The 22,293-nt window shown below is 40.9% G+C and overlaps 2 protein-coding genes across 2 annotated transcripts in view; both read left to right on the top strand.

Moving 5' to 3' along the window:
• Positions 1-22,293, top strand: part of LOC124869598 (L-rhamnose-binding lectin SML-like) — a 137,151-nt gene that overhangs the window by 57,810 nt on the left and 57,048 nt on the right. The gene's annotated exons all lie outside the window — the stretch shown is intronic.
• Positions 10,036-20,855, top strand: LOC124869616 (lymphocyte antigen 75-like). The gene is made up of 5 exons (XM_047367572.1): positions 10,036-10,207; positions 16,540-16,759; positions 17,297-17,635; positions 19,718-19,806; positions 20,468-20,855. The coding sequence occupies exons 1-5, from the start codon at positions 10,139-10,141 to the stop codon at positions 20,576-20,578; spliced, it is 828 nt and encodes a 275-aa protein (XP_047223528.1). The 5' UTR covers positions 10,036-10,138; the 3' UTR covers positions 20,579-20,855.

Below are 22,293 nucleotides of genomic sequence, written 5' to 3' on the forward strand. Positions count from 1 at the left end.
GTATTATTTGAGCTTTTGAGATATTAATCAGCTGCTCTCAACAACCCAGTTGTCATGGCAATGCATCATGACAAATGTCCAAAAGTATAAAAGTATTAGGAAAAATCCTCCAAGCTGTAGAGCATCCGACACCAGAGAGCACAGTCGTCCAAAAAAAAAAAAAAAAAAATCAACTGTATCCACCACAAGAGGAAGAGTTCCCAAAAAAGAATCAATCAGAATGAAAAGTAACAGAGCTACTCCAACCTGCTGCCACCTTGAGCAGAGCAATTCTAGAACAATTGAATTGATCTTTTAATATTGTTCAAAAACTCACCATGTTTTTTTTTTTTGAGAGTGTGTTCGACGAGTTTGGAGTTTATCATGAACAGCCACAATATTTAGGCCTAAATGTAATATTAGCAGCATAAATATACTTTTAGTTTATGGTAAGAGTTGGCTATTTGTATGTTAATTTTAAAAACATAACATCACATCACTGTCCTGCAAATAATGTAAATTAAACATTTATGTACATACAAATAAATGATCGTTCAATGATCTTAATACATTTTTTTTGCCAAAATTGTAATGATAATCAACGTGTTTGATTGTTTAAATAGTTTTTTGGTGAGACAAAATCATTTTTCACTGTATTAACCCTCCCCTGGCATATGTTCACATTTAAACAACGTAATCAAACTGATCCAGCTCCAGTTCAGTTATGTTCACTTCACCATGATCAGGTTTGTGCTCCAGCAGCAGATGATCTCACTGACAGTGATGGTGGGTTGGAATTATCCAGACACAAGAAAAAAGATAATCCTACATTCTCAGTCACTCAGTAATTTTCTACCGCTTCTTCCATAGTGGGTCGCAGGGGAGCTGGTGCCTCCAGCAGTCTACGGGCGAGAGGCGGGGCACACCCTGGACAGGTTGCCAGTACATCACAGGGCAACACACACACAACCATGCACACACCCATTCATACACCTAAGGGCAATTTAGAGTGACCAATTAACCTAACAGGCATGTCTTTGGACTGTGGGAGGAAGCCAGACTACCCAGTGAGAACCCACACATGCACAGGGAGAACATGCAAACTCCATGCAGAAAGACCCCTGGCCAGGAATTGAACCCAGGACCTTCTTGTTGCAAAGCAACAGTGCTACCAACTGCACCACCGTGCAGCCCTCCTCTATTTTCATCTATTATTTTATATTTTTAGGGGGGGGGGGGGGCAGACTCCTTACAGGTTCTTCCAGGCCAGAATGGATATTTATTCCCTCCAGCGATCCAGAATTTTCTCCAGTTGGGACACAACCTGGAACCCTAAAAAGGAAGGGCCCCAGGTCAGACATCAGAACCTCCTCAATTGACTTCCTTTAGATGTGTTTTTGCATTTTGCTTTCCAAACCACTAAAGCAATTGCTGAGTTTGGGACTTAAACCTCAGTTTCTTTGTTTTTTTTCTGGAGCAACAATTTCCTTCACAATGAAGTAGGATTCATATAGCATGCAGTAGGTTTTTTTGTTGTTTGGTGCTTTTGTGAATTTTTTGTAAAATGTGACAGCGTACATCTCTGATGATCATCCTCCATTCTTACCAGCCTGATATAAACCAGTTTATAGTTTTTCCCTGGTAGTCACATTTAGTCAAACCTATCCACAGTAGCGTGGTGTTCTTAATGCTTAACTACCAGACCCCGGTGCTGTGAAAGTGTTTTTCCACAACTAAGCTTTTCAAGCGGGTGTTTCTAATTCTTTGCATGCTTCAGCCACGTATTAAATCAGAACTGGGGTTGGGTAATACTTGACCTTGACAATGTAAATCCAACTGGTTTGAATTCATTTGACTTGCTAGGATGTCATACAGACAGAAATGCAAATAATTTGCAATGAAACATATATCTTCACAAACTGACAGATCAGGACTGGAAAATTACCAGGAAGTAGAAAGTTGTACTGTCCATCATCATCATTACTTCATCAGGTTTAATTCACTGAATAGATTCCTTTCATGTTCATTAACTGTTACTCGTTATGTTTCTCATAAATGCTTAAAACAATTCATGAATTAATTTTAGTCTTTGATGCCATTATTTTTTATTGAACCAATGGGTAATAATTATGATTATTGTTCTCATTCCCACAGAGCTGCATGTCATCTCAGCACATCCGTTTCATTTTATTTATTAAGTGTAAAAACTGGACAACTGTAAACGACATGGATGAGCAAAATGGTCTACGGGTCAAGCGATCGTGTAAATTTATTTTTCTTTACTGATTTAAAAGAATGATGACTAGCTTCATAGGTGCTGTGCTCATCAACTAATACCATCAGGGTTTATGGCTCGCTCAGTGTCAACGTTTTACATTTATAAACAACTAACAGATTCAATTAGATCAGCTTTTTGCTTAGCAGGAAGTTAAAAGAGACATTCCAACTAAGAATCCTCCTAAAAGCAAACTATGTGGATAACGCCTTGAACAAAACAAGATTTGAAACTAAATGATGCTTGTAAACTAAAAGACCTTGACATATAAGGAAACAACAAGTGGCTCGAACAGAAAGCATAGGGGGAATTACAGAGAATGAATGAAGGGGTTGGAGTGTCGATATGATACTGAGGAGTATGTTGTTCAGGGCTTCAGCTGCTGGTAGAGTCTACAAGCAAATTAAAGATGTTACAGAATGGTAGGCCACAGTGTTTGACTAACCTTGCTGAGGCTTGGACATTCAGGACACCATCTTGGAGCAAGGTCTGGCCTTTGAGAATGGAGTAGAGACTTTTTTTGTCCCAATTTGGAAATATTTCTCTGTGCATGAACACATGGCGCTGACCATATACTGTACATCGCCTTCTGAACAAGAACGAAACACAATCTCCATTCAAATATACAACAGATTTTAGTCTTTGATGCCATTAAAGATACACGTTGTCTTGTAAAAGTATTCATACCCCTTGAACATTTCCACATATTGTCACTATAAAACCACAAACATAAATATACTGAATTTTAATGTAGTTTCATGTGAAAGACCAACACAAAGTGGTATACAATTGTGAAGTAGAAAGAAAATTATGCATGATTTAAAACATTTTTTTAAAATAAAAAACTGAAAAGTGTAGTGTGCAAAAGTATTCAGCTCCCTTTACTCTGAGTGCAACCAATTGCCTTCTGAAGTTGCCTGAGGTTTGCGAATGACTAAATAGAGTCCACCTGTATGTAATCTAATCTCAGTACAAATACAGCTGCTCTGTGACAGCCTCAGAGGTTGCTTAAGAGAATATCGGGGAGCAAACAGCATCATGAAGTCCAAGGAACACACCAGACAGGTCAGGAATAAAGTTGTGGAGAAGTTTAAAGCAGGATTAGGCTATAAAAAGATTTCCCAAGCTTTGAACATCTCACGAAGCTCTGTTCAATCCATCATCTGGAAATAAAGAGTTTGGCACAACTGTAAACCTACCAAGACGAGGCCATCCACCTAAACTTACAGGCCCAACAAGGAGAGCACTGATCAGAAATGCAGCCAAGAGGCCCATGGTGACTCTGGATGAACTGCAGAAATCTACAGCTCAGGTGGGGGAATCTGTCCACAGGACAACTATTAGTCGTTCACTGCACAAATGTGGTCTTTATGGAAGAGTGGCAAGAAGAAAGACATTGTTAAAAGAAAACCATAAGAAGTCTCATTTGCAGTTTGGCAGAAGCCATGTTTGGAACACAGCAAACGTGGAAGAAGGTACTTTGGTCAGACGAGACCACAATTGAACGTTTTGGCCAAAATGCAAAACGCTATGTGTGGCGGAGAACTAACACTGCACATCACTCTGAACACACCATCCTCACTGTAAAATATGGTGGTGGCAGCATCATGTTCTGGGAGTGCTTCTCTTCAGCAGGGACAGGTAAGGTGGTCAGAGTTGATGGTTAATGGGAAGATGGATGGAGCCAAATACAGGGCAATCTTGGAAGAAAACCTGTTGGAGTCTGCAAAAGACTTGAGACTAGGACGGAGGTTCACCTTCCAGCAGGACAACCACCCTAAACATAAAGCCAGGGCTACAATGGAATGGTTTAAAACAAAACATATTAATATGTTAGAATGGCCCAGTTAAACTCCAGACCTAAACCCAATCGAGAATCTGTGGCAAGATCTGAAAACTGCTGTTTACAAACACTCTCCATCTAATCTGACTGAGCTTGATCTGTTTTGTAAAGAAGAATGGGCAAAAATGTTCAGTCACTAGACGTGCAAAGCTGGTAGAGACATACCCTAAATGACTTGCAGCTGTAATTGCAGCAAAAGGTGGTTCCACAAAATTTTGACTCAGGGGGGTGAATACTTTTGCCCAATGACCTTTGCTTAGTTTTTATTTGTAAAAAAAAAAAAATTATGAATAATTTTTGTTCCACTTCACAACTGTTTACCACTTTGTGTTGGTCTTTCACATAAAATTCCAATAGATTATATTTATGGTTGTAATGTGACAATATGTGGAAAAGTTCAAGGGGTATGAATACTTTTACAAGCCACTGTATGTTTAGGGACTGAACAGCGGTTCTGATTACTTGAACTGCTTGGTAAGTCTGTAGCGTGTATTGTAAGGGTTGCTATCTGGGGATTTTGTGGTGCTACTGAGGGGCTCTAATGCTAATGTGGGCGATGATGGTGTTACTTGAAGGGGTGTGGTCCAGAGGAATCATTAAGTTCGAGCAAGTGATTCATAAGTGTACTTGGTACTAGGCCTCCTTGGGTAAAAGGCTAATGATCATGAGGCTAATAATTGTGGGCATCCAATTAGTAGACTTGAAATGTTGTGTCTTAGACACCTTGTAAACCCAGACAAGTGGTGAAAGTGAACTGGGAACATCTGGCAAAGGACCTTATCTGGTAGATGTGCAATTCAGACCTCCTGGAGAGTTTATCTTTCAGAGCATGGAATCTTAGTAGGCTGTTTTCAGGATCTCCATTGCTGACATAGCTTCCAAACGATGTGGCCTGAAGGTCATTGGTGCTAGCTGTGGGTGCAAATGCAGCAACAAAGCTATTTCTGTACGTTCTTGGGCGACGTGGCTGACATGCATCCTCAAAACTGAATGGAGAACTATGGCAACACATGTGGAGTGGGAGACCAGGGTGGTGGTTCCAAGAAAGGTGCCCAAAAGTATATTGCAACTACAGAGGAATCACACTCCCTCTTCCAATGCCTTGGACAGTCTAGGGCATTGGAAGGGAGGCTTTGATACATTTAGGGGGAGCAGTGGGGCTTTCATCCTGGCCATGGAATAGTGTACCAAGTCTTTCCTGTTAGGGAACTAATGAGGTGGTCATCTGGGTTTTCTAGCCAACATGTGTTTTGTGGATCTGGTGAAGATTTAAGACTAGGGGTATAAAGCTACAAAAAAATGACAGCTCGTAATGTACCTCACTTTTAAAGTTATGGTTTGATAACTTTTTGGTGCTTTTATACGTATTTATTTTACTGTACTGAGTACTGAACAAAGAAGGCTATAATACTCTTACAAAAATTTGATTTAATCAGCATGTTCTAGAATCAAAAAGTAGCCTGTGTAGAACCAACTGAAGATTTGGTTACTAGTTGGACCTGACGCCACTATAGAACGGCAACTGTTGCTAAGCACAGCCGTTGGAAAGACGACTGGTCTGCTTGTCTTCCATTAGACAGACTCATCTGGGGCTGGTTGAATGCAACAAGCAGCTGGATTTGGACTTTAGCCAAATTTTCTCAGAACCAGTAATGTTTAAATTCTACTTCTCATCTTTGGAAGATTAGTTGTAGCTATTGATTAGTCCCACACCAATCAATAGCTACAACTCTTTTGAATATTTAATCCTTAGTTTTCCTCATCCAAATGGCAAAGCACTAAAACCACTTCTGTTTGTTGTTTTGTACCGTCCACCAGGCCCTTACTCTCAATTTTTAGATCAGATTTCAGACCTTTTATCAGATTTAGTGTTAAATACAGATAAAGTTATTATAGTGGGGGATTTTAACATTTATGTTGACACTGAAAGTGATAGCCTAAATATAGTGTTTAATGCTATCTTAGACTCAATTGGCTTTGCTCAAAACATTAACAAACCTACCCACCTTTGTCTTCATTCTCTGGACCTTGTGCTGACATATGGCATTGAGTGTAAAGACATAACAATATTTTCTCATAACCCTGTCCTGTCTGACCATTTCTTAATAACCTTTGAGTTTAATTTAACGGAGTACTCCACACCTGAAAGAAAATTTCATTATAGTAGATCATTATCAGGCGATGCTGTAACAGCCTTTAAAGAATCTGTTCCACTTTTAGTTTCCTCATTATCAATGAAAAGCACAGTGGAGGGCAATAATTCTGTTTCTGCCCCTTCACAAATTGATTCTTTTATTCATAGTGTTTCTTCATCATTGCGTGATGCATTAGACAATGCAGCGCCCTTGAAAAAGAAGGTAATCATTCATAGGCGGCAGGCTCCTTGGTTTAATTCAGAGCTGCATACTTTAAAGCACAATGTTAGAAAATTGGAGAGAAGATTACGCTCTACACACCTAGAGGATTCCTATTTAATCTGGAAAAATAGCCTACTGTTGTATAAAAAGACACTTCGCCAAGCCAGAACAGTTTATTTCCCATCATTAATAGAAGAGAACAAGAATAATCCTAGGTTTGTCTTTAGTACAGTTGCTAAACTTACAGAGACATCCATTCCCTTAGCTCTTAGCAGTCATGAATTTATGGGATTCCTCTTAAATAAAATTGATTCTATTAAAAAGAAAATCTTTGACATACTCCCACAGATGATTACTTCATCTTCAGCAAGTGAGACAACTTTGGAAATAACTGCAGAACCTGATTTGTGTTAAGAAACCTTCGCTTGATCGAGATGACTTGAAAAATTACAGACCTATATCCAATCTTCCATTCTTATCTAAAATTCTTGAGAAAATTGTTGCTAATCAAATGTGTGAGCATTTACACAGCAATGACTTGTTTGAAGAGTTTCAGTCAGGCTTCAGAGCTCATCATAGCACTGAAACAGCTCTGCAGAATGTCACTAATGATATTCTTATGGCCTCAGATAATGGACTTGTCTGTTCTGGTTCTGTTAGATCTCAGTGCTGCATTTGATCCAGTCGACCATAATATTCTCTTAAAAAGGCTGAAATATGCTGTAGGGGAACAGCTCTACGCTGGTCTAAATCTTATCTGTCTGACAGATTCCAGTTTGTTCATGTAAATGATAAATCATCTTTAAACTACAGGGTTAATTGTGGAGTACCACAGGGTTCAGTACTTGGGCCAATTCTCTTTACTATATATATGCTTCCAATAGGTAAAATTATCAGGCAGCGTAGGATACATTTTCACTGTTACGCTGATGATACTCAGCTTTACTTATCCATAAATCCTGATGAACCCAACCAGTTAGATAGACTACAAGCATGTCTGGAAGATATAAAAACTTGGATGACTTTTAATTTTTTGCTTCTAAATTCAGACAAGACAGAAGTTGTCATCTTTGGACCGGAGTTTTTAAAAAAGAAACTGCTTAGTCAATCACTTAACCTGGATGGCATTAAATTGACCTCCGGTAATAAAGTAAAAAACCTTGGTGTTACTTTTGACCAGGACATGTCATTTAAATCCCATATTAAACAGGTTTCTAGGATTTCCTTCTTTCACCTCTGGAACATTGCCAAAATTAGAAATATCCTGTCCAGGAGAGATGCTGAAAAACTAGTCTATGCATTTGTTACTTCAAGGCTGGACTATTGTAATTCATTACTATCAGCTGATTCAAAATGCTGCAACAAGAGTTCTGTTGAAAATTAAAAAGAGAGATCATATTTCTCCTATTTTAGCTTCCCTTCATTGGCTCCCTGTTAAATCCAGAATAGAACTTAAAATTCTCCTCCTCACATTTAAAGCCCTTAATGATCTAGCTCCATCATACATCAGAGATCTGATTGGTCCATATGTTCCTAACAGAGCACTTCGTTCTCAGACTGCAGGTTTACTGGTGGTTCCTAGAGTCTCTAGAAGTAGAATGGGAGGCAGATCCTTTAGTTATCAGGCTCCTCTCCTGTGGAACCAGCTCCTGGTTTTGGTCCGTGAGGCAGACACCCTGTCTACTTTTAAGGCTAGGCTTAAAACTTTCCTTTTTGATAAAGCTTATAGTTAGAGTGGCTTAGTTTATCAGGGAGAGAGCCTTCCTCCCTCCCTGTTGGATGGAGTAAGTGGGAGTCAGGTTTAGCCTAATCCGGCTCAGTTATGGTTGAGGTGCAAACCCACCCTCCATTTCTGCTACCTGTATGACCCCTTCTCTTTTCCAGTGGTTATAATCAGTCTGACAGAGAGAGGTATCCCAATCATTGTGGTTTTTAGTATAACATCAGTGGGACCCTTTGTGGGGTTCCTTGAGACGACATTGTTGTAAATAAGCGCCGTTTAACTAAATAATCTGAACAGAAACTATCTGTGTAGTTATGCTGCTATAGGCTTAGGCTGCTGGAGGACATAATGACCACTTTCACCCTCTTCGCTACATTCTCACACTACTCTCCAATTTTGCAATATTTGCTGTTATTTCAGCTTTTAACTTTTGTCGAAGCCGTCTTTACTTCCCCAGGTCCGTTGATTTGGGCACAGGTTTCAAAAGAGTGAAATAAACACAAAGTACAATCAGCTTATGTTCGCCTCTGCGGAGAGTGAGAGATAGGCCCCAGCCAAACACCTGCAAGCCCAACTCTGCTCTCTCTCTGCTTCCAGCTCGTTTTATTCAGTCTCAAGGGTGTGTTCAACATATACATATATCATGTCACTCATGTATAACATAACAGTTCCTTAGGTCCAAATAAGGAGTGCTTCTGGTTATTTTCTTCTAGCAAGCTTGTCCTCCCCTATCTTCTTCACCCCCATCCGGTAATCCCTTGTCCTTCACCAATTTATGACCTCCATCTTCACTCCCTATGCTTCACTCCCCTCTCCTCTATCTACACATTCCAGTTACACACATAGATAGTTTATATTCTACACCACTCACACTGAGCCTGGTTCTGCTGGAGGTTTCTTCCTGTTAAAAGGGAGTTTTTCCTCTCCGCTGTCGCTACATGCATGCTCAGTATGAGGGATTGCTGCAAAGTCAACGCCAGTGACTGTCCACTGTCTCTACATGCTCATCCAGGAGGAGTGAATGCTGCAAGTCACTGACTGGATGCAATCTGCTGGGTTTCCTTAGATAGAAAAACTTTTTATCCAATTTGAATAAAAAGCTAACTCTGACTGAACTGTTCAATGATTAGGATTAATTGGAATGTATGAACCTGACTGTTGTGAAGAGCCTTGAGACGACATGTATTGTGAAATGGCGCTATATAAATAAAACTGAATTGAATTGAATTGAACTGAATTGGAAGTGAGTAATTAAGTGGTTAGGAGCTACCTATCTCATCGTTGTTGAAATGTGCTGGCATCAAGCTTTGGTTCAGAAATGGTGAGGTTAGTTGACTCCTGTTGCACCTTAACTAAATCTATAGTTGTTAATTGAGGTATCATTCTAGTGATTGGTCATTTTCCATCACCATGTCTCTGATTTTTTTTTTATCTTTGTGTTTTCTTCTGCATCTAAAGTCAGATATAGGCATGTGTGACTTGTTAATTAGATTATGTAAATAAAACTGGTTTGAATCCTTTTGACTTGCCAATTTATCAGGGAAACACTTATCGTCAAGAATGCAAATAGCTTTTCCTGTAGCTGCTTGTCTGCAGTCCCAAACTGACAGATCAGAGTAGTGAACTGAGAAGAATGGAGAAGGTTGCACCATGCATCATCATTGCTGCTTCAGGCAAGTTTGATTATAAAAGTATTTTTTTATTTGTAGTTTATTGATAAAGTACAATTTATATATACCTGCAACAGTTTGTTTTAAATAGCGTCTGGATACAATACAGAAGTCAGTGATCGTTTCCAATTATGTCTTCTGTTCTGTTGTTCTGATGACTGTTTTTGTGTTACTGCAGCGCTCCACATCATCACTGCGCGTCAGTTCCATTTTATTTATGACCATAAAAACTGGACAGATGCTAAGAGCTACTGCAGAGAAAAATTTACGGACCTGGCAACTGTTAACAACATGGAAGACGTAGCAATCCTGGAAACGTTGGCAAATTTGACAAAAATGGTCTACACCGCTTACAGCTATGTAACTGCCTTTTTCTTCTCTTTGTTCAAAGGTTTTGTAGTTTTAGATACTGGGTAGTCTTTGCCTGATACGTCTAAATATCAAGTCAATTCCTCAAAGAAAAAAAGTACTGCCTTAGAATATAATTTCATATTTAAAAACTTGACAAAATTGTTTTTTGACTGAAATTGTTGAAAAATATATACTTCAGTTCAGACAGACCATCAACAGTTAACAGATGAATGAAATGAACAATTAGAACAAAAGATCCCAAATAGGGGGCACTAAATTGCTTGTGCGTGTGATCTACAAAAAATGCGTGCGCAATAGATGATGGGTGCAAAAGAGGTGCAGACCGCCCTATTTACATGAGATTTTATGTATGGACGGTTGGGAGAGCACAGCGCCTGTATAAGAACAATGAAATTCAAAGTCATGGAGTTGGAGGTAATAATGAAACTGATGACAGTATTAACAAAAATAATAATAAGAAATATTATAATGCAAAACATTTGAAAAGATGAAAATAATAAAAGTTAAAGTTAAAAGATAAAATGTCATTCATAAAACCCAGAAAAGCTGACTTTGTATGGGAAGAAACTTGTGCCATCAGAAACTGAATTTGAATTGCTTAGACTGAATCTTATGAGGGACCAAAAATGACAAAATGAAAAATAGATATATAAATAAATAAATACACATATAAATGTATTTATTTATCTATTTATTCATTTATTTTCTTCACTAAGTTGCGGAGTGGGGCAGTCAGGTCAGTGTATCCTGGAATAAATGACCTGCTGTATCCGGTGAGTACCAAGAAGGAAAGCATGTCCTTCACCCGCACCGGTTTAGGATGAGAAAGGACAGCAGATTGATGTGAAGGGGACATTCCTGTCCCGGGCTGAGAGATTACCCTGCCTAAGAAATCCACCTGTTTCCGGCAAATTTGTAGTTTGGCTTTGTAGACCTTGTACCCAGCTTTTGCTAGGTGTGAGAGCACCACAGCCGTGGCCTCCAAGCATTCAGAAACAGTTGGTGTCGCCAAAAGAAAGTCATCCACATATTGAATCAATGTGGTGTTCGGTGGGAGGGGACAGTCTTGGAGGGATTCCTTAAGGACCTGATTAAATATTCCTGGTGACAGAGCAAAACCCTGTGGCAAACGAGTGTAGCGGTACCTGTTTGAGCTTTATGTGAATGCAAAAATATCTCTGCATTCCTCAGCTAGAGGCAGGCAGAAGAAAGCGTTGGCCAGATCGATGCAGGTGAATCATGCATGTTCGGGGTTTAGATTGGTAAGAGCAACATAAGGATTGGGCACTGGAACTGTAGGAGTGGAAAGTGCTGCATTTACAGCTCTCAAGTCATGGGCCATTCTCCATTTCCCAGCGCCCTTCTTTTCTTCTGGTAAGATGGGTATGTTCCGAGAAGAGCCGTCAGCTGGTTCCAGCAACCCAGCGTTCCACAGGCCTTCTATGGTGTCAGAAATTCCACTTTCGGCTGCTGGTTTGTGAGGGTACTGGGATTTCCAAATGGGTCAGTCAGTGTTAAGCTGGAAAGTGATGGGAGAACACTGAATGAGTCCCACGTCCGTGGGGCCCTGTGCCCAAAGTGAAGATGGCATGCTCTGAACTACAGCTGCAGCCATTGGATGATCTGTTTTTTCTCTGCCATGATGTCTTTCAAGTTGCACATGTTCCAAGGTGCCAACGCCTGTGGACATGTTAGTAATGCGGTAGGTGTTACATGAGAGGGAATAAGATAGATTGGGTGTGGATAAAGAATGCCAGTCAGTGAGAGCTAGGGAGCGTTTTAACACTCCTCCCAGCTCGCGGGCTTCGTGAGCAGGCTGGAGCGCTAGTGAAACATGGGGTACACCATCAGACCACATTTTAAACCAGTAGTCCTGTTCTGTAGACAGCTGCACGGAGGCTACGACACCTTCAGGGGCTACATAAATGTCTGCGGTAGCGATCTCCCAGGAAGTCCCCTCCAGCTCCTCAGCAAAGCTTTCCTGATAACACTCACAGTTATTCCTGTCATAGAAGAGGGTGACATGTGGCGGGTCAGGGGGAGAGACGTAGGGCGCCAGGGTCGAGATCCAGGATTTCCACCGAAGGAAGGACGAGAGGATGCCTCCGCCCGCTGTGGTTTCTGGATGCAGGAGGACCCAATATATGTCGGCCATAGGGTCAGCCAGGGGTTGTATGAGATACTGTCCATGAGAGAGGCGGGAATTGTTGCCACAGGCTAGTTGAGTTCCATTGGGCAGATGCACAGACAGTCCATCAGGTCCACATAAAAGGGTGGCACCCATTTTAATCAACATGTCTCTGCCCAATAAGTTGACAGGGGTGTCCGCTGACACCAAATAGCTGTGGTTCAAAGTCTGTCCCCCTATCTCGGTTTTTAGGGGTGTGGTGTAAGGTAGGACCTGTTTAGCCCCAGAAAACCCCATGACAGTGGTAGTCCTTGTGGAGAGGGTGGTAGGAGGGGCTCGTTGAATAGTTGAGCATGTGGCCCCAGTGTCCACCAAAAAAGGAAGAGTTTGTCCATACACTGTCACGGACAGTAAGGGGTCCTCAGTCCCTCTGTCCGGGGGGTTCTGTGGGGGCCCTCAGTAGTGCTCTGGCCCAAAGCTAGGTTCATCCCAGGCTGGCAGCTGAAGTGAAGGTTGCTGCTGTTGACCTCCACGTGGTGGACCACCCCGTCCTCGATACGGGCGCCGCCCTGGGCCTCCTCTGGGTCCATACCCACGCTCATATGCCTCAAGGTTGTATGGACACAGTAGTAGCAAGCATCAGCACCCCCCCATCAGCACCCCCCCATCGCCTTGGTGGTCCTCCACGGAATCCACGGCACCTTGGCCCGCCTCTGCCCCTGAACCGGCCTGGTTGGGCATGATAAGGACCAGAGGTTGCAGACCTCGGTGCAATCGTGTCCTGATGGCCAGGAAAGGGAGGAGTCTGGGGGCCCTGAGAAACCGCACCTTCATACATTATTTTGGGAGTTTTGTTGTCTTTCTTTTTTTCTCCTGCTTTCTGCTTTGCTTCGGCTAACTGCATTTTTAGCAATTGGGTCTGCAGGGTCTTAAGTTCCTCCTCATCTTTCTTATGGTCCTCTCTTATTTTGGACAGGTGGTGAATCAGATGGTGATCCCAAGTTCCAGTGTCCGCTCCTAGCATGTCAGGATTGTCGTCCATACTGGCCTTCACCTGTTGGGGTAGTCCTTTAAGGACAGCATTTCTGAACCAGTCTCGCTGTGCCCCCTCATTAGCTGGGTTAGTTCCTGTCTGAGTTTGCCACATGGATTTACACTGGTCCAGGTATTCCCTGGGGTTCATTTTAGGGTCCCATTCAAACTTAGGGATGGTGCGTCCCCTGGTTATAGGGTATGCTGTTCTCAATGCATCACCTAGCCAGTGGACATGCTGGGTGAAGAGGTCAGAATCCAGGGCTCTTGAGGTGTAAGCAGCATTCTCAATCTCTCTACATGTATGGTGTGGCATGCACCGTGCTGCCACTGCTCTATAATCTCCCAATGCTAGCGTGGTGCCTGCCGTCAGGGTGTCTAAAGTCTGGAGCCAGACTGCTGCTCCTTCAGTTATGGGGGGCAGTTTGTCACAGAGAGCTGTAATGTCGCCCAGAGAGAAAGGTTTATACCTACAGGGGGCTCCAGAGCCTTGTTGCTGTAAAAGGAGATAATTGGTTTTTGGGGCATAACTAAAGCCTTCTGGTTTAGCTGCAGCTTTGCGGGGTAAATGTTCCATTAACTGTCCAACTGTGTGACTGCGTATTGGGGATCCATCCTCAGGATGGTTTTGCTGCGGATCTGCTCTGTCCATTTTCCTGTGGCATGCTGTGCCTACTTACCTGCACCTCTACAGCTGGGGTAGAGGTGTAACAAGGTGTGGGTGTGAGAAAAGAATTGGGACACAAAACCCTATCTGGCCTCCAGGATCCACTTAGCATTAAAGCCACTGAACCTTCCGGATCAGTACCTGCTCCTTGTAAGCCAGAGCCTGGGCCGGGTGCCCCGAATGGTTACCGTGCCCCAACCTCTGAAAGTAGAGAGGCCGGCTGGGAGAACGGCTGTGGAGGCGAGTAGAAGGGGTTTGTTTTACTCATGCCTCGTTGTTGCTGTTCTTGTCTTTCTCTTACCTCTCTGTCCTGAAATGCTCTCTTTTCTGCATCATAGAAGGAACCTGCAGCTACTGACATGGATGAGCTGGAACATCCGCTGAAAGATCCACCTTTATCAGCAGGAATGTCCAAGCCCTGCAGTACAAATGTTCCATTTTCTACTTCCAATATGGGGTACAATCCACCAGGGGGCGGTGTGGGCGCACCAGTGAGGGAGCTGCATGGGGAGGAGTCTATATATGGGGGCGGTTCCTCTGGGCTCGTCCCCTGAGCTGATTTTTTCCGCTGCATTGTGTGAATTCCTCCTTGGTAAATCAAAAGAATGTCTGCCCAGAAACGCTCTTCTTTTTCCAATTTATCTACGTTTGTCCGGTACTTACCTTTGGACCAAACAGTAGCTTCATTCAACTTACTTTGTGCTTCCTGTCTGTTTGTCTTCGCTGTGTTCAGTTTCTTTCTAAACCAATCACCTAAATTCCACTTGTCAGTCAAATTAATTCCATCCGCCTTCATTGGTTCTCTTACCTGTGTTTCGATCTTATTTTTAATTTTATCAGCTTCGTCCTTAGCTCTCGTTTGGAGAACTAGTGCTTGCATGTTAGTTAGTTGTGTGTTTAAATCTAACCATCCTGGTTTTTCAAAAGATTCGTCTTCCATGTTGTTTAAAATCCTGTGAAATAAATGTGCAATCAACTCTTCACAATATGCATATAAAATCTGCTTATCACTGTATTGTCCTTTGTTAACAACACAGTGCTTTTATTCAATCCGCAATGGTGGGCCTGGCTGCCACCCAGACACACACACACACAGTCAGTCAGTCAGCGTTCCTCACAGTCAATCCCGCTTAATATCAACAAAAACACTTAACATTCACATTTATTCTATAATCCACACCACTGATAGTTATGTCTAGTACTTTGTGTTTTATTTTACCCCAAATAATCATCCAGCATCAGTCGCAAACACACACATTCCAGCTCGTATTTTCTCAATACAACACAACAGTCTGTGACAGACAGTCGCACACAGGAAATATGCACAAATATGCAGAAACAATCCACTTCAAGCCACTTCACCCTATATTCAATAAATGCATTTCATTTTCTCTCAAATAATCAAAAATCCAACCGCATTTTTAAGTCAGAATGTGTGTTCAAAGATTTAAATTCGACTGCACTCCCAGTCAGTTGTGTAATTCCTCCATGTGACCACTAGATGGGACTCTAACCTTATAGAAGAGCCTCTAACTCTTTTCTGTGAGGACGTTTAACCTCTCAGTTTTTAAACTTTATAGCTTGCCAAACTATAGGACTTGAACCTAGCTTTTCTTATTAATTCGTCAATTAATAAGTTAAGACGCCTCTCTCAGCAAATAAGGACTTTAACCTTGAAGGACTGTAACCTTTTATCAGCTTTAAATAAACTTTAAAGCTGCATATTTTTGCCGACCCTGTCAGCAAATGTTATCTGACTCCATTTTAACACGTCCAGTTAACGCACACTCTTACAGTTTTGCAGAGTAAAATGACATTCAGAACCAACTGAGACCTGGTTAATTTAGCCTATATATAAATTCAATCAGAGAGTTTAATAAAATAGGCTCTGACTCAACTTTTGTAGAAAATCAACGGGCGCCCTGGTCTCAGAAGTTTCCGTCTGTCACACTCTCCTTTTGTCCATGTCGGGGGTCACCAAATTGTTGAAGTACCTCTTTAAAGAGGCCTTCTGCGTGTTCGTTTATTCACCATAACCTGGAGGAATTACACACATTATAATAAATCACACGGAGACAGCTGTATGTTATTCAAAATACCTGGACCAGGGAAGCTCTCATGTGATCAGGCCACACACCGAGACGACTGCTGAGTTTCCTTAAATAATAATAAAGAATAATAAACTGAATCTGACTGTTTGATAGTTAGGATTAATTGGAATGTATGAACCTGTCTTGGAATCTGTATGATTAGACTGAATTGACTTCGTAATGTGTCTTGAGACGACGTGTTGTGAATTGGCGCTATATAAATGAAACTGAACTGAATTGAATTGAATCCCACTACACCAACCAAATGGTTGGGATGCCCTTACCTCCCAGTGTAATTATGCAGAACAAGGAGTCAAGACTAATGCAGGGTAGAAAGTTTAATGAAGTTCAACATGAAGCCTTAATATTCATGTTTGATGACACAAATCAATTATTTTTACAGCGAGCTTGGATTGGATTATTTGATGACGAGAACAGCTGGAGGTGGTCCATATCTAACACCAGTTTCTACAAAGATGGCGAAATGGAGTTTAGAAGCTGGGCCACTAATCAACCGAATGAATACGCGACGTTTGAGTATTGCGTGAGAACGGATGCATCTGGAAAGTGGCACGACTTCGACTGTAAAATGTCCTTTAAAGTAATCTGCTCTGATGTGGAGGGTGAGGTCTCTAACTAATGCAAAACGACTAAATGTCTACAGTGCTACTTATTTGCTTCAAACGGCTTTATTTATACATTTTGCTAAAGCTGGCTTTATTGGGAGGACTGCATGGTGGCCCAGTTGGTAGCACTGTTGCCTTACAGCAAGAGGGTCCTTGGTTCAAATAATGCCCTGGGGTCTTTCTGCATGGAGTTAGCATGTTCTCCCCTTGCATGTTAGGGCTTTCTCTGGGTACTTCGTCTTCCTCCCATTGTTCAAAAACATATCCGGTCAACTGCTCTCCCTAAACAGCCCTTTGGCATGACTGTGTGCGTGTATGGTTGTTTGTCCTGTGTGTCTCTGTGTTGCCCTGTGATAGACTGGTGATCTGTACTGTCGCCCAATGAAAACAGGCACCAGCCCCCACAGATGTGCGCAATAGATGGATGAATGGAAGGATTGAGGACTTCATTTGATTCAAAAATGCGCTGACAGAGTTGGATTGAATGCTAGGCTTTACTGGATTTCACAGTATTCAACTATTGTCTGTTTTCAGGTCAGAATGTGACTTTTGTATACATCAACATTAATTTGAATTGGACTGCAGCTCAGGACTACTGCAGGGAACACCACACAGACCTGGCCAGCGTCAGAAACAAAATGGAGAATGACAGGATCAGTAAGCTGATTCCTGTGGGACAATTTGCCTGGATTGGTCTTTCCAGAAGCACTTGGAAGTGGGTGGATGGAAGGAAACCTTCACTGAACTACTGGTCAAACAATGAGCCAAATGGAGCTGCAGAAAATTGTGGAGTAGGATACTTTGGCTCAGGCAATTCTGGAAGATGGGAGGACTGGCAATGTGCCCACAAGATAGCATTTGTTTGCTTTAGTGGTAAGCTATGCTGCATTATGTTTTAGGTTTCGCTGTTACTGTTTATTACAGTAAACATAAGTTAGCTCCCATTTATCTTAAATCATCCAGTAATTTGGTGACCAGCACAACAATACTAACATATCTGCTGATAATATGTCTTGTCTTGTTTTATTAATGGGAAAATTGTGTGAAATGCCGCCATCTTCCTTGTTAATAGATTTCTGTGAGACCTCACTTGCCAAAACGCTGCTGGACGTGTTACTGGATGACTAGTATAGTTTTGAACAACACCTAAAATCTAAACTGAACAACAGATAATTTATAACTGCATAAAACATATAATCACATAACCATAATAAATAGAGAAGCAAACAAATGTATCGTACCCTTGGTGGCTCATTGAAATAATACTTCGAATCTCCTGAAAGGTGAGTCCCCGACCATCTAATATAAACCTACATGCCTTCAGCGTTGGATCATGGAAAGAAATTAAATGTTGTTTATTTTACAAACATATTAATATAGAATGGGCAGAGTATTCATTCTCTTATGATACTCACGTTCCAAACTCAATGTTTCACCTTAATCAGTATCACAGATGTCTTCAAGCATTGGCCATTCAGCCTGTTCATATAGAACAATCATGCTACTTTGTAGTTCGTTATGGTTGTGTGCACCACACTGAACAAAGACCAGAAAAAGCAAAGGCCAGGGCTGTCTGAGGAACTCAGAAAGAACATTAAAGGATACTAGACCATCTCCAACTAGCTTTATGTTCCTGAGACCCAAGCTGCCAATTTTATTAACATGTACAATGGGCCTGAGGCCCATCTCCCCGAATGTGGACATAAGAGTAAATGCAAACACAGGTTGATCAGATTGATAGAGAGGATGGAAACTAAAAGTCAAGAAAACCATCCAGAACCATTCAAGATGAAGCTCAAGGTGACATCCATTACATAACAACAAACAATCAGGACTTCATTGAAGAAGACCCAGACGGGCTCCACTACTGACAGAAAAACACAAACAAGTCATTGTCACCAACATGCATGTTGATTGGCTTCAACGTTTCTGGGAGACAATGTTTTGTACTGCTAAGACAAACTGGAGCTTTTTTAACCAATGACATCAGCTCAATGTTCAAAAATGAAGCCTTCAAAGAAACGACTACCATAGCTGTGAAACATGGATAAAGCTTAATTTTTTTAGGGTTACTGCTCTACATCTGGCATACAAAACCTTGAACCATGAACATACTGCCCACGGTCTGAAAACCCAGCCTCAGTTGCTGCTCATGGGTCCTCCAGCAGAATAATGACCCCCAGCATACAATTGAAGATGTTCAAGAATGACTTAGAAATAAACATTCACCCATTTATGCTTTTAATCCATAAGCCCAAAAATATCTGAAAACTGCTCTTTAATTTTAAGCCTTCTTAAGCAGTTTGGTAACTGAGAATCAGCCAAACGACCTGCTGGAAAACCCATTGTGAAGCAGAGAGATCATTTGTTGGCATTGATTATTGCAAAATGGGGGTTCGAACCCTCGCTCTGTCTGTCTCAGACATTGTGTCGTTGGGCAAGACACTTCACCCTCCTTGCCTGCTGATGGTGGTCAGATGGCTCGGTGGTGCCAGTTGTATGGCAATCTCACTTCTATCAGTCTGCCCCACAGCAGCTGTGGCTACAATGTAGCTCACCACCACCGTCAGTGTGTGAATGTGTGGACGACTGATTGTGGTGTAAAGCGCTTTGGGGTCCTCAGGCTTGATGAAGTGCTATACAAGTACAGGCCATTTTCTATTTTAGTAAATGCTATTTTGATTTGTTCATTCATAAAAATATTTAAATGAATTAATAATCAGTTTAAAGTCTGATTTGTGTTAAATAGGACATAACATAAAAAGGATACCATTCAGTTTTGGTTTAAAGTTTTTTCAAAAAAAGTTGTGTATTTTGTTTTGGAGAGGTACCACTAAATGTCTCTGTGTGGCTCTGTAAAAGGTATCAGTCTGATATATTCAGAGGATTAACAGTGAAACAGCCATTTAAATTGAACTACAACCTATGAAACTGAGCCTGTTTGTGTCTCCAAAGATTCGAGGCACGTGGTGAAACTGAAGCTGGTGAGAAGCTCCGCTGTGAATCTGAATGACACCACTGTGCAAGAAGACATCCTGAAGCAGGTAAATCCTGTTGGATTTTCAACATTGTCTCCAGCTTATTTACCACTGACATGAGTGAGAAGGCATATCGTTTTCTCACTCTTCTCATCAGGAAATGATTTCTGGGTTTTGCTTACGACCTGCAAAGTCGACATTACAAAAGTTGACTTGTACTATTGCACAATTACTGATGACTCCACAACTGTTTAGGACCTCGGCTTCTTGCAAATCAACTTGTTTAGATACTAATCACTGGTCTGAATGTGGAACAATTACATCGAAACTGGTCACAGCCTCTGAGTGTTTTTTATCCATTCAGTGTAACTGACGTAACAAGGCCTGACTGCAGGGCAAAATTCATGATGTTTTCATCCACACACTGATGTAGGACTGTACCATTTGGATTTATGCAAAAAACACAGCATTCAGAGTATAATTCATGGAGTGGCTGCACACGTCCCTCACTGCTTCAACCTTCTTCTAGTTTTCTTCTGAATTTATATGTTATGACCAAGTTAACTTAACTCTGAAGTACTGAGTATTTATTTTCTTAAATCTGGACTCAATGCGAATAAAACGGAGTATGTGATGCATTTGAGTTTGGAGAAGCATCCTGCAGGATGTTGCTGCATGTGAGATTTTAAAAACGTCTGAGTGCTCTTTTTAAATATTTGTCTCTCAGCTGATGCAGAAGCTGCTCGACCAGGAAGGAAAAGAAAACTTCAAGCTGAGCTGGAAGAAACAATCAGATGGAAATGTCTTCTATACAGAGAAGAAGAAAGATGAGATTTAAAATGAGAACAATTGGCTTTGTAAGACATTTTCTCCATTTTTGTTCTCTTTTTTGTTATCTAACTTCTGACTATATTAAAGAACAATGACATTTGTACCATTAGTGATGTTATACTTTTAGGAATAAATTCAAGTATTGTTGTAACAGCTTAACTAAGGTGGTTCATTCAGAAGACACATTTAACAAAATGTCAAAATGCTTCTTTATAATAAATCTCCAGATGAAGGGTCGGAGTGCATATACACCCGATCAATAAAATGCTCTGATCCAAATCAAATTGTTGTTCTGTTCCTACTTTTTAAGCACACTGAGAAAAGCTCAGACTGCTGTGTCTGAGTCGCACATTTAAATTTAAACATCTCTATCAATTAAACAGGCATGTCCAATGCCATCCACAAAGGGATGCCATGCTCATATTGTTGTCTGCATAAATAAAAACAAGAAATGAATGATTTCATCGGCTTTAAAGAATAAATTGTGGCTAAATGTGGCCTTAAAGATCCTGATTATTTATAATCTTTCATCATCGTTGCTCTGTGGAAACAGAGAGTCATTCACACTGTATGAGCAAAACAGTTATTCCTATTCACGACTGCATCAGTGTTTGAAAGCTCAGTGCATACTTAGATGACTAGTCGAAGGTTATGTTTAGATACACAGACACAAATGTGTTGCTCCTTCTGTATCTGATTTCTGGACTGGATCCTCAAATGAGAGACTTCATGCAGGAGCCTGAACTCAATGCAATCAAATCCAACAGATGGGAAAAATGGCAGTTTTTGTATCAGATCACAGTAGTTCTCTCTTAAGCTACAAGAACAAAAGTTGTGAAACATTAAAATATTTACATTTATTATTTTAATTAACCCACCTGGATCCCTTACATTTTTTGTGTGCTTTGTTGAATTTAGCTTTTGGCTGTTCTAATGCAAAATACAAACAATTTGGTCAAACAGTTCTTTGGGATGAACTCTGCTTTTCCATTTTTTATATTTTCTGAAAATCTTTCATAGGCCTTTAATGCAAAGTACAGAAATGTGTAGTTTTTTTTGTGTGTTGTTAACTCTCATTTATATTCAATGTAGTATTTGTAATAGTTACAATTACAATTTTATTTCTATTTTTATTGTTGTTTTCGTTTCCTGGTGTTGACATCCCATCAAAAGGCCAGTCTGTATTGTTTTCCTATCTGTCATTTAATATAACTGGGATAATTTTTATATATGGGATAGGTAAATCTAAATTCTCTTGGGCATTTTCCACATCTTAATCACTAAAACTGACATTTATGGGGTTCAAAATTCTGAAAATTCCTGCTATTTATGGCGAGGACTGAATTTTTAAACACCATTAAAAAAAAACATGAAAACAATATGTTGATGGGTAATATTTTATGACAATCTCTACATGAGCCTTTTTGTATCAAAAACAGAGACAGAAAATAAGAGCCAAAATGGATGCGTACAGATAAATGGTTGGAATGCATTTGTCACTTGTTCTTAAATTTGAAAAACCATTTAAAAAGTATGTATCCACTGTAATTTAGTTAGGAAGAATAAAGTCAGTCAGGCATCTTCTACCGCTTATTCCATAGTGGGTCACGGGTGCCTATCTCCAGCAGTCTATGGGTGAGAGGCGGGGGCCACCCTGGACAGGTTGCCAGTCCATCGCAGGGCAACACACAAACAACCACGCACACACTCATTCAAACACCT

This window comes from Girardinichthys multiradiatus, chromosome 1 (assembly GCF_021462225.1).
Source record: "Girardinichthys multiradiatus isolate DD_20200921_A chromosome 1, DD_fGirMul_XY1, whole genome shotgun sequence".
In the NCBI taxonomy this organism is placed as follows: domain Eukaryota; kingdom Metazoa; phylum Chordata; class Actinopteri; order Cyprinodontiformes; family Goodeidae; genus Girardinichthys; species Girardinichthys multiradiatus.